The following is a 12,949-nucleotide window of genomic DNA, read 5'->3' as shown; positions in this document are numbered from 1 at the left end:
GCACTGTACTACTGCTCCCCATAACACTTGTACACACACACACACATATGCACACTCGGGTGTTGTTGAAACTAGATCTCTGTGAGTTTGAAAACCATAATTAATTCATTAGCACATGAATTGTAAATCCTGTTGCCTTATTTATTTTAGACATATGACCTTGCGATGTAAAATGACTCATGGTTTTTAATGTACGTGTCATTTGTTTGACTAAATTAATTGCTGTATTTTTGATAAATGAACTTAGAAAAAACACATCCACACACACATTCACTTACAAACAACTCACACATACACATATATGCTAACAAAGACGAAGATTTTCCCCCCTCCCCCATGTAGCCTTAATAGACTCTTAGCATTTCGATTTAAAGTTTTCGTGACTGCAGGGATTCATATTCTTGGTTCTTTCGGTAAAGTCACGTAGAAGGGAAATAATAAAATAATAAAAATAAAACTATAAAATTATCACGACGTTTTGATTGCAACACAAGCAATCATCATCAGGTGTAAAAACCACAGCAAGAAAAAATTTTTTTTTTAATATTTCAAAACGTTTTCGAAAAAATGTTTTCAAAAATGTTCTTGCTGTAGTTTTCACACCTGATGATTGCTTGTGTTGCAATCGAAACGTCGTGAGAATTTAATTATTTTATTTTTATTATTTTAATATTTCCCTTCTACGAGACTTTACCGAAAGAACCAAGAAGACTGTTAGCAAGCACCTATGAAGGACGGCACAGCACACGAGGGGGGTGGGTGGCCAGCAACGTGCTGATGTTTACACATTGCACCAGGTTCTCATTTGAGGCCGAGTCGACCTAGAGGAGGCCCGGGACCAGTTCAGATTATTTTCACTGGGGTTGGCCATGAGCGGGAATTGAACTCGGGTCACTGGGTTTGTAGCACAGTGCACGAACCGCTGCACCACCGCTCCCACAATTATTAACATACAAGTCAGTATCAGAATCTTAGTTTTTACTTGGAAGAATCCGATGAGCTGTGAAGCTCTTTTTCACAGATGTCCAGTATTTTACAGGTGTGTATGTAAATACATACACATATATCCAGCCACACAAATTGGCACACCACACGTGCACGCGCATGCACACCCTTAACATGCCTTCGTACCATCCTCTCTACAGGTCAATTTCATTTTTCTTTTCAACATCGTGCGTATTTTGATGACCAAGCTTAGGGCCTCCACAACTTCTGAAACCATCCAGTACAGGTATGCATACACAAAAGGTGTTTTGGGAGGGGAAATCGATGGATAATCAGTATTTTGCAGCAGCACCAGTAGTGCACATTGCCATCATAATCATTTTAATGTATCGTTAAAATCGTCCACTTTTAACATCAAGATCATCCTAGATTTGAAGCTTTTGTGACTGCAAGGATTCATACTCCTAGTTTTTTCGGTAAAGTTACGTAGGTAAAAAAATGAAATTTAAATTAATAAAAATCAAATAAAATAAATCACGACGTTTTGGAGGCAACACAAGTCTCCGTCATCAGGTGGGACCGTCACAGCCAGATTTGCTGTATCAAGTGAGGCAGGGATTCCAAGATGCAAGTTCTTAAATACAACTTAAGGGATCCCTGCCTCACTTGATACAGCAAATCTGGCTGTGACGGTCCCACCTGATGACGGAGACTTGTGTTGCCTCCGAAACGTCGTGATTTTTATTATTTAATTTTATTAATTTTAATTTCATTTTTTTTCCTACGTGACTTTACCGACAAAACTAAGAGTATCAAGATCATCATCATTAGACCTCCTTTGCCAGTACCAAAATATAATAATAGGGTTTTTCCCCTTTTTTCTGGCAACAAAACTGAAACCTTTTTTACAAGGAATCATGTGTGCATTAACCACAATACTTGTGGTCAAAATGCAAACGAAAAACACACTCTGATAATATATGCTTTGTCCTTGAAACTGATTGGTCCACACCATCAAGATCATCTTTAACGCAACACGTGACAGCAGCCATTATTAGGATTCATAATTGAGTTTTGGATGAGGCCGCCGCGTCATTATGTGGCCAAATCTAAAGGCTTAAACGAGAATAATTGGCTCGTTAAATGTTTGTGCAGTACACGGCACGATTGCATGTGTATGGCCGCGTCGGGTGGTGGAGGGTTCCTCATGATTAAAGATTTGGTCAGATCATTATGTGGCCCATTCAAAAAACAAATTATGAATGTCATCTTTTTTTTGCATCAAAATCGCCATCATCTTTTTCCACATCATCCTCACCGTCATGAAAAAAGTTCAACGTACATCATAATTGACGGTCACTGCATCGCGTGCTTTCAGATGCACTTCTGCGGCCGTCTGGAACGCTCTTCACTCTGATATTAGGAAGCCACTGGAGCTACGCAATTTTCAATCTAGATTGAAAACTCATTTCTTTTTTGTGTTCAGTTTGTTGTTCTTCTCCACACGTGCGATTAGCACGGTTGGCTTTGTACGGTGCGAAAGAAGTTCAACATACATGCATTGTTTTTAAGTCACGCTTAACCACCTCTTCCTTCTTGCTACAATTTCTCAACTTGGGGCAGAGAACAAGTAACTATTGCTGCTGCTGGCATGGTGGCGAGATGTTAACTACCTCGTCTGGTATAAAGGAGGACCTGGGTTCTGTCCCAACCCTGACACCTGCTGTATATTTGGAATTTGCATGCCTCTCTTCCTGTGGTTGCGTGGATTTTTCTTCGGGTCCTCACGTTTTTTCCTCCACATTTATAAACGTGCGTTTATAGTATTCGGCTGCTACAAATTTCCACTTGATAAGCCACTTTGTAGAGCTATCATTTGTGGCCAGTTCGCTTCTGGAAATGAGCAATATAGCGCAGTGGGCCTTACCTGGTAAATAAAAATAGTGTAATAGTTTTTAATCGTATGCATAGTGGATATTATCCCGTTTCTTTGATTTCCTCTCACATTCAGTTAAACTCTCCGTAACGAAATTGGCCAAACATCCTCAATTCAGGACCATCCTAAAGAGGAGTCTTGACAACTCAATGCGACTTTGCGGGGTAAATGAAGGCAATTACCGCATGTTATTTTTGCTCGTTTCTGCACTGCATCCGAGGTACGTTGGTATGATGCTTTGCATGATGGTATGACACCTCTGAAAAAAATCTGCATAGCTCAGTGGGTAGAATAAAACTTTAAAAGTTTTAGTTTAGTTTAGTGCTGCCGTTGTGGCCCCCCTAAAGGTTTCCCCGCCCGTGTTGCTTGGAGCAGGAAGGCGGTGAAGGCCACGCTGGTGCTGCTGCCGCTGCTGGGAATCACCTACATGCTGTTCTTCGTGAACCCCGGGGAAGACCCCGTCTCCCAGGTCATCTTCATCTACGTCAACTCCTTCCTCATGTCCTTCCAGGTAAAGAGAGCGACCCTATCCATTAAATAGGTTTGGGGGGTGGGGACGGGTTAGATCGCGTAAATATAGATGTGTCGTTAAACCCGCCCCGTCACCACCCGACTCAGCCAATTGGTAAAGTTTTGGTCGTGGAAACAATTTGTGCCAATTAGTTACTACTTCGGCACACGCCCGTGTGTTGGAGAGTGAACCCATAACATTTACAATTCGAGTAATGATTGCAACCAGCTTCATCAGGCGATAGCCAGAATTGTGAAGAAGTCCTCCTGTTTCGGTCTGAAATAAGGGAGTAAATGTGATGTCATCACTCTGTGAGCCTATCAGGTTCGAAGACCAGAGGGGGGATTAATGTAATCATATAAGTTACAATGGATCATATTAATCTGAGAATATGCAGTGCCTAATATTAGTTGGGTTATTCAGAGTTCATCAACCCTAGCTGAGCCCTCTGCGAGTAAGCCTCTTACCCACCCAGACCACCCTCATCTCTTTGTTTTTGTCGTATTTGTACGACGACGCCGTGGTTGTAGACCTTGACTCGTAATCATCAGGCTGGTAAACATCCCGGTTGAAACCCAGTCGGTCCATTGAGATTATTTCGGTGCTATAAATGTCCAAATGATGGGCCACTTTGTTGAGCTATCATTTGTGGCCAGGTCGCTTCTGAAGAATAAGTGAACACCGCAGTGGGCTTTTCCTAGTAGAATGGGGATGGTTTAGTTTTATTTGTACAGTATGTGCTTGGGTGATTTGTTTACATTTCTTGTACTTTGCACTAAGATAATGTCTTTGTACTCTTTGTTGTAACATTGTTACCCTCTCCCCCCCGACTGGACATCTGTGAAAAAGAGCTTTATAGTTTCATCGGATTTCTCCAGTAAAAATAAATCGTCTGATTCTGAAGGATGATACAACAAGTGCAGTACAGTGCCGCATATCCGACCGGCCGCATAACCGCCTTCACCCATTGTGCATGGCGTGAACATTTTTTTATGATAAACTTTAATAGCATTATGATGATTCTCTGCTCAAGGATAAAATGTTACGTACTCTATTTACTATTTATATTATCTTTTACACGTAAAAAAAAGTCTGGTAGTTTCCCATACAATACGTCACGTATCTAACCGTCTCATATCCGCACCGCCCAATGAACCACCCCACACTCAGTGCAGTGTTTGTACACGTGGTGGTGTAGCCGTCGATAGATGTTCACGTATTCGACCCTTTTCACATCACTGCCCAAATCTACGTTCCCAGCGAGTCACAGCTTACACGCTGTTCTACTGCACCGCTTCGTGGTAGGCCAGCAGTGGGCTCTTCGATGGACTGCATAAACAGCTCTCTTTATTCACTACACTCATTTTGCTGTGGCGGTTCCACCTGAAGACGGAGGCTTGTGTTGCTTCCGAAACGTCGTGATTTCATTTAGTTGTTCTCATATTTTTTTTGGGTGATTTAATTTAGTTGTTTTCATTTTTATTATTTTTTACCTACGTGACTTTACCGAAAAAAACAAATAGTATGGATCCTTGCAGTCACGAAAACTTCAAATCTAGAATGCATAAACCACTTTGGATGAGGAATCGTGAAGACCGGATTACGATGGGCGGGCACATGTACAGGTTGGAAGTTGGTGCATCATCGAGGGTGGCACAGTTGTAAAGACTCGTGCCTCACAGCAAGAGGTGCCTGGGTTCGATTCCCGACTCGGGTGCCTCTCTGTGTGGAGTTTGTATGTGTGGGTTTCCTCCGGATTTCCTCCGGATTCTCGCAGTTTCTTTCCATATCTGTGAAAACTTGGCAGGCGCCCTTCTGACAAAGAGTCACCAGCAGGGCTGTCGGCAACCAAAATAACAAGAAGAGACATTTTTTTTGCGAATTCGGTACAAAGCTCAATCATTCAAGAGCCGCCAATGCATGTGAATACGTACGTGCACACATACTTACGTGCGCACATACATTACATGACGAAGCAGTTCCTTAAAGAACTGCCGACCCTCTGGTCATGAGACTCAGCGAGGCATTTGCTGATTAAAATAAGTGCAGAAGTAACAAGAATAAGACAGCCATTGGCAGTGGAAGACGCAGGTCAGTGACCGTGAGCCTGTAACAGCAAACTTTATTTCTTATGACCCAGAAAAAGACTCACTTAGCCTCGTGTCTATTTATCAGGAAGATCCTGCCAACTGTTCTCAGTGAGGGGGGGGGGCGATGATTTCTGTGTCGATTGTAATTGAGTACTTGGAGGCCAGGTGTCCACCTGTGTACCAGTTGGAGGATCAGATAGGAAGGAAGAGAAGGCCAAGTGTGTGTGGCATTATTCCAGTAAACATGGAATAGAGGTTTTTTGGGTTAGATCACGTAAATATAAATGTGTCGTTAAACCCAGCACCACCCGACACATAGTTATACGATCTAATTCAGAAAACCTATTGTGGATAATATTGGTCGCGAAAGCCTACTACTACATGTTAAATGGAACGTTGAGTCAACGTTGGCCCAAAGTTGGCGTGTTTACTGGCTGTGATAACCTCGAAATGTCCGTTCGTAGTTAATGGCGTTTTTTTGCAAAAGAAAAGAAAAAAAGACACCATTTAAAAATTACAAATAAAAAACACATTAACACGGTGTTGTATTTCATGCTTTTCAGGGATTCTTTGTGTCAGTATTCTACTGTTTCCTGAATGGGGAGGTAAGCGAATACTGAGCCACAAACGTGCAAATACAGTTCAACAATGCAGCAAATGCTTTTCATGGAAATGTGTTGTACACGTATACATTTTCTACATCTATACTAAATTATAAGTTAATGTAAGGATACATTAATATATGTAAATGCTGTACAGCATCTCAAATCACTTTATAAGCAATGTGTGCATATCAGATTTGTACATATATGTGCTCCAGATTATAAAGCAATGTCTGTTTGCCTTCAATGCAACCATATCTTTCACCAACAAATCTATGAACCCATCTCAACCCACACACATGCACCCACACATACATACATACATGCACACACACTAAAACATACGCATACATGAACACACTCACAAAAACACATGCACACACACTAATGGCTGCACACACATTGACACGCTCAAAACACACACTAACATTTGCACATGCAAACACGCAAATATACACATGCATACATACACACGCACACAAACGCACACATGCACACACGAACACTTTCACTCACATACATACATACGCACACGCGCGTACACGCACGCATGCACACGCACACACACACGCACACACACACGCACACACACACGCACACACACGCACACACGCATGCACACACACGCACACACACGCGCATGCACACACACATGCGCACACACGCGCGCGCGCGCACACACACACTCATGCGCACACACGCATGCACACACACACACGCACACACACGCACGCGCACACACGCATGCACACACACACACGCACACACACGCATGCACACACACGCGCACTCACACACGCACACACACGCGCACACACGCTCACGCACACACACGCAGGTGCGCTCTGCCCTGCGCAAGCGCTGGAACCGCTGGATGGACAACCACCGGCTGCAGGCGCGCGTCACGAGGGCCATGTCCATCCCCACGTCGCCCACGCGCATCAGCTTCCACAGCTTCAAGCGCACGACGTCCGTGTGACGGCGGGAGCGCTCCGGAGAATGACGAATCACCGAGGGGGCGGTGGACAGCGACGACGACGATGATGACCCAGCGTCTGCGCACGCCGCTCTCGGATTCCACCACCGCCGGCGCTCACCTGACGCTCCCGCTCAGGGTCAATAGGTCGCAGATTTACGTCCCAAAAACTCCAAACCGCTGTCCGTACGTATTACCCAGAATGGATTCCTGGCGTCAAGGTGTTTTTTTTTTATTACTTAGTGGGGTGGGGCGCTCTATTTATTTATTTATTATCGTCGTTGCTATTCGACGAAAATATCGTTCCATCTGAAAGCGGAAGCAAGGGGTGACTCGAGCGGTTTGTCTTTGACTTTTTTCTTTCTCCCCAAAAATCTAACGATTCAAGCAGTGAGTAGGGCCGCGACGACTTGTGTTGCAGAAGGAGGACTTTCAAAGAGTGCACTGAGCCTCAGCCGGGGTGGAGAGCAGGGGGGGGTGGTGTTAGGCTGATTTACAAATTGGTAAAGCGGTGGTTATTAAGCAAAACATAAAAAATTCGCCAGTTTAAACTTTGCTCGCTAGCAGGCATGCGTGAAATTTGTGGCGTCCCACGTAGCTGTAAGAGGATCTCTTCAAACACGTGCGTGCACTTTATTAAAAACACGCTCAAGTCAGGCGTTCGTCAAGGCAAGCGTCCGTCGTCAGACAACCTTGGCGGTAGTGCCCGTCTCTGTCGTCGTGGGTGACGCTGGTCGCGTGGGGGCAAGCCCTACATTGCAGTAGCAGGGGCCAGTCTCTCCATCAGATGACCATTGTGAACTTCTAGCACAGTGGTGTGCTCGTTTTTGTCAACCCTGGAAGGACAATGAGAAATGTTTCACCGATGACCCTCCAGTTTGTAAAGTCCAACGGTGCAGCATTGCCAATAGTGTCACCCGGCCAGAAGTGAAAACCACAATTCAAGTACGAACACGGAAGGGAGCAGAGCAATGAGAAGCAGTCGACAAATGTCTTCAATATCAAGAGTTCATCGCAGCCAGTGTTGGTGATGCCACCACCCCTTGCCATCGCGTCCTTCCACTTGACCCCGTCGGCACCTGACTGCCAAGGCTTTCCCCAACCTGTCCCTTTCATCATCAGCCATGGTCTATCCACTGCTGGACGAAGGCCCAACGAAAGACGTCGCCATCACCTGTGGTCCCCACGATGTGACAATCCATCTGGCACCCGCGAACGAGCTGACTTCATCGTTCCGCCTCCGCGGTGGACGTCCTCCCGGGCCGTGTCGCTGCCGCTCCGTTCTTAGTCTCGGCCGCCGGCCATCTTCCCCTTCCAGCTCCACGATCTCAGAGCCACGGTCATTCATGTGCGGGAAATAATGTTCACTTTATACATTGCGTTCTTTGTTTTTTATCATCAGTTGCATTCCCTGCCCACACCCGCTTATTTTACCTAATTTTGATGTCTATAGCTTAAGTATTTTATCCAATCCGTGAGTTCCTCTTTCAATCAAAGAGTGTGATTCCCAGCATGCACCTCTCCATGCTTCTTTGTAAGCTTTTCAGGTTTGGTCTCAGTGTCTTTGTCAGTGTCCATGTTTCATTTGTCGTAGCACGTAATAATCACCGATTAAAATACATTTTTAGGCTCATTGCTGTTCTTGCTTCTCATTGTGAAGTTAAATTCCCGCAAATCACACCTTCTGCCTCTTTATTTCATCACTTTGGTCCCGTTTCACCTTTAATAAATTCCCTGGGTATCAATAATCAAATACATTTTCCCAGGTGGGACATCCCAACGGGTATCTCCAGTTGGCTAGCAAAGTTGTGCATGACGTTTCTTCTGCTCAGATTTACCTTGAACTCCACCTAACAGCGTTTTTTTATTAAGCTCGGCCACAACTCCATGTAGTTTGTTTCCACTGGTTATAACGACTCTGTTATTATCAGTATATATCACCCAGATCCGGAAGAATGCTGTTTAACAGTGGAGCAACGTGGACGTCCTGAATATGCAGCTCATTCGAGACCCAAACATCGTCGCATTTCCTGGCTTTGACATTCCCTCGAAGACACTGGTGGTGGAATCATCAATCACATGAGAACATCGACAGGCCGATGTGCACATTCCCTTCATGAATGAAAGATGTATGGCAGGCCACGGTCGTGCGATTTTGGCAATGCAACCCAAACGATTTCCCATGAATGTAAACATTGTAGTCTGCGCTCCTTCACCAAAGCAGCTGGATCTACAGACTTCCACTGCAGATTACTGGCCATGGGCAAGCAGGCATCGGAATCGAAAGCCGTGCAAGAGATAAACAACGGAAATGTGGATTTACCACCCCTCCACCCCCCATATAGGGTTTGCGATGAGTGTACATCTTTGGCAGTGCAACGATAAGTATGTGATTTAATTTTAAATTTGTAGCCGTGAAACTTGTATTATTTAATTAGCCATCCTGCAGCATGCTAGCGAGAGAAGACGGGACACGTTCACGATTGCTGACATTTCTGCAACAACAAATGAAATAAAATAACATTTCGTATGACGGCGGTGAATGGGACTTGGACATAAAATGGCATTCTGGAGAACGTTTTCAACATACTTTAATTGTGAGTTTTCATAAAAAAATTATTTGTTGATCGAGTGCCACAGGCTTCTAGAACACACACACACACGCGCGCGCGCACGGTGTGATTGTGCACATTTCCCAAACAATAGCCTCGGACTTGCACAGACTTTGTCGACTCCGTTTTGCCCTGGAACGGAACGAGTCTGGCTGTTCGGAGACTTGCAGCGTGGCTCAGTTTTACCCATAACGAAGGTTTAGTATCTGTCCACTGTGGCAGAATATCCCCAGTGCGATCATTTATCACAATGCTCGGAAGATCTGCCGTGCGTCATAATTGGGAGGTTTGTCCGTTGTGGACTTGTTACGATGTAAGTGGAACACGCAACGTGAGAGAAGACACAAAACAACAACAAACAGCTATTGTAGCTTACACACCTAGGCTCAATGAACAATACTCTCCAACATGAGTTTTGAAACGTTCTTGTTGAGAAAAAGACTTTAAATGGACATTCAGGAACACAGCTTATTTTGGCAGCGCCAGCGTGTCAGATATCACTTAAGAAAGCTTATTGCACAGCCTAAGTGTGTAGAAGAGTTTTTTTTTGTCACGTGTTTGTTTAATAGCTGCAGCAGAAAGAATTGTATTGGCATGTTTTATTTCATTTAATGGAATTTACTGTTTTTGTGCTTGAAACTGTACACTGTTGGCTTAAATGTTTCACATAAGGTACTGCTTATGGCACAAGCCCCGTGCATATCTTTGTATATATACTTACGTATAAAGTCATACACTATGGCTGGGCAATACTTTTATATTTCGATGTTAACAGTTTCGTGAATTATTACATTTTTTTAAACGGAGGAGCAATACGAAACTTGGCACACGGCAGCAGAGGCTTCAGTGTCAGTGATCAATCGATGTCAGAATTAACAAAAATCACTTCGGTGCAGAATTAAATGACCATTTAAACTTGTCAAATCTCGATGCAAACGAGGCTATTGTGCACCGAGTTTCCAATATGCATCTCATTGTATCAGTTTTATACGGTCGGTCAAAAACTATGCCATGGTGGCATACAAGTATGTGTGAGTGTAATCTAGCCACTGTGGGAGTATATACAGATTAAATGTGTGCGTATATATATCTGTGTGTGTGGTTAGCACATAGTGCGACAATTCCAGCAACAGGGGTCCAATTCGCAGTTATGGAATATGAACTTGTTCTGGACCTCCTGTGCCTCCTCGAAGTCAACTCAGTATTAAATGAGTGCCTGAGAGTGGCATTCCGTGACTCCAGTTCAGGTGGTCAGTGAGCTCCGTGCCGGGTTTTGCAATTGCAGGTGACATGAGCAGGTGATCAATGGATTAAGTGTGCAATTTGAAGCGGTGGCGATGCTTAATGAACCAGGTTGCTGCCTCCCAGGAGGCCACGGAGATTTATTCACGAGAAAACCTGAAACGGAACCCATTACTCACCTGACCTGAACCCACAGTCCCCAATGGTGCCTGTCGGAATGACAGATATCTGCACTGGAGAGACAAAGGTGGCTGAGCACAGTACTATAGCCGTACAACCGCCTCACGTGTCATACCCCCCCCCCTAATAGGTGCTCACCAGAGGTGTGGACTCGAGTCATGTGACTTGGACTCGAGTCAGACTCGAGTCATGAATTTGATGACTTCAGACTCGACTTGGACATGCATAACAATGACTTTGTCCCACCTCTGAGGTGTGGACTCGAGTCATGTGACTTGGACTCGAGTCAGACTCGAGTCATGAATTTGATGACTTCAGACTCGACTTGGACTTGCATAACAATGACTTTGTCCCACCTCTGGTGCTCACTAACAGCGCTTGTCACTGTCATTTACGTGGCTGCATTGGCAACCCTTATCTGCGTGTGCGTAGAGTGCAGTGTACAATGCAGAGAATTAGCATAGTAGTTCATGCGCTTCACGTATCTCTGGTCACCTGGGTTCACCCTTTGCCAAGCAAAATACCAGTAGCAATTGGTATCTGTATCTATCACAGGCCTCTCCTAGGTGGACTAGGCCTGAGATGATTAAAACAAAGAAATTGCACCTTTACTCCAATAAGAGTTTGGCTGCGTCATCTCCCTTGGCGGCACTCAGCCAGCAGTGGAAATTCCTCGTTCCCATGCCGGGAGCCACTCTTCTTCGTTATAATGACCACTGTTGACTTCCCACAAAGTGGTACCCTTCTTACGACTGTGCACCGTTGTGCTATGCAGCTCTCCAATGTGTTTTCAGATTGTGGCCGCTATCTGCTGTTAAGTGTGATGGGGGAAAATAAATGAATACCGACTCAGTTCCCGAAGAAGCTCCCAGCACGTGGAAAAAATGGCAGACTTCACCGAAATAAATTTTCCTGAAGAAGCTCCTAGCACTTGGAGCGAAACGTCGGACATCATGCCGAACGACATGTTGTACAAGTGGAAGAATACATTGGAGAACTGCGGTCCTCGTTATATCGACCTTGAGGGGATGATGGACTGAGTCGACTGCTCATGCTCTCTGATTGTGACTCATGATCTCTGACCACAGCACCCACCAAGGCGAAGCAGAGCAGCTGATGTGGGATTCTTTCGATCAACAACCGAGCATTTTCTGGCCCCAAACATCCCCTCGATTCCCACGTCGGTCTTAACAGCACTTCTTCGAACAGTGCATGAAGAAATTCAAATTATTTGTCTCTTGTATATTTGTATAGTAAATTAAATTATTCTGCTATCATATACAAGTTGAATGTAACGTTATTTTTAAGTGATTTTATTTTTTTTCTGCCTGGCAAGGAAACGTTTAATGTTGAGCTCAAGCTGGTCTTTATATATTTAGGATATACATTATTTTTACCGAGTTTGTTTTCTTTTTCTGTATCGGTGAGAAAAATAACTCATTTTATTGTCCTTTAACCCTATACACTTATTTAATTTGACTGTGTATATGTTTATAAATGCATTGTGTTTTGTGTTACGTGTGTATACTACGTGTCATTTTCATATACTGAATGTGTGGATGTGTGTGTGTGTATATGTATGGGAATTACACGCGACACGCACATGTGTGTACAAATGAAAAATAAAACCCAAGTGAAATCTGTTGGCATTGATGTACGATCTCAGACTGATGAAATCTCACCGCTGACGTCATTAACAGTGCTCATGCTGATAGCACGAACACGGCTCCCCGTGGGGGCTCAACAGTGGACGTCCTTTTCCAAGAGTGCCCTCATCATTCAGGACGCAGCTCCGCAAATCGTTTGCTCACGCCTCCTGCTTGGAAGACGTGGGGGTTACCCAAGACTTTGAACC

At 44.4% G+C, this 12,949-nt stretch overlaps 1 protein-coding gene across 3 annotated transcripts in view; it reads left to right on the top strand.

Moving 5' to 3' along the window:
- The window catches only part of LOC133355939 (corticotropin-releasing factor receptor 2-like), a 104,118-nt gene extending 91,371 nt beyond the window's left edge, over window positions 1-12,747 (top strand). For 2 of the 3 annotated variants that reach the window (XM_061573386.1, XM_061573378.1), the window contains exons 10-13: window positions 1,146-1,231; window positions 3,257-3,392; window positions 6,046-6,087; window positions 6,923-12,747. In XM_061573386.1, the coding sequence (XP_061429370.1) occupies window positions 1,146-1,231; window positions 3,257-3,392; window positions 6,046-6,087; window positions 6,923-7,063 (405 nt within the window). In that variant the 3' untranslated portion in view covers window positions 7,064-12,747. The remainder of the gene's footprint in view (window positions 1-1,145; window positions 1,232-3,256; window positions 3,393-6,045; window positions 6,088-6,922) is intronic. The other variant, XM_061573395.1, reaches the window with a different exon arrangement.
- Window positions 12,748-12,949: the final 202 nt, after the last annotated feature.

The sequence above is a fragment of the Lethenteron reissneri genome, chromosome 7 (genome assembly GCF_015708825.2).
Source record: "Lethenteron reissneri isolate LAM-NWPU_2019-01 chromosome 7, ASM1570882v1, whole genome shotgun sequence".
Classification (NCBI taxonomy): Eukaryota; Metazoa; Chordata; class Hyperoartia; order Petromyzontiformes; family Petromyzontidae; genus Lethenteron; species Lethenteron reissneri.
This window is presented reverse-complemented; position numbering and strand designations above follow the sequence as displayed.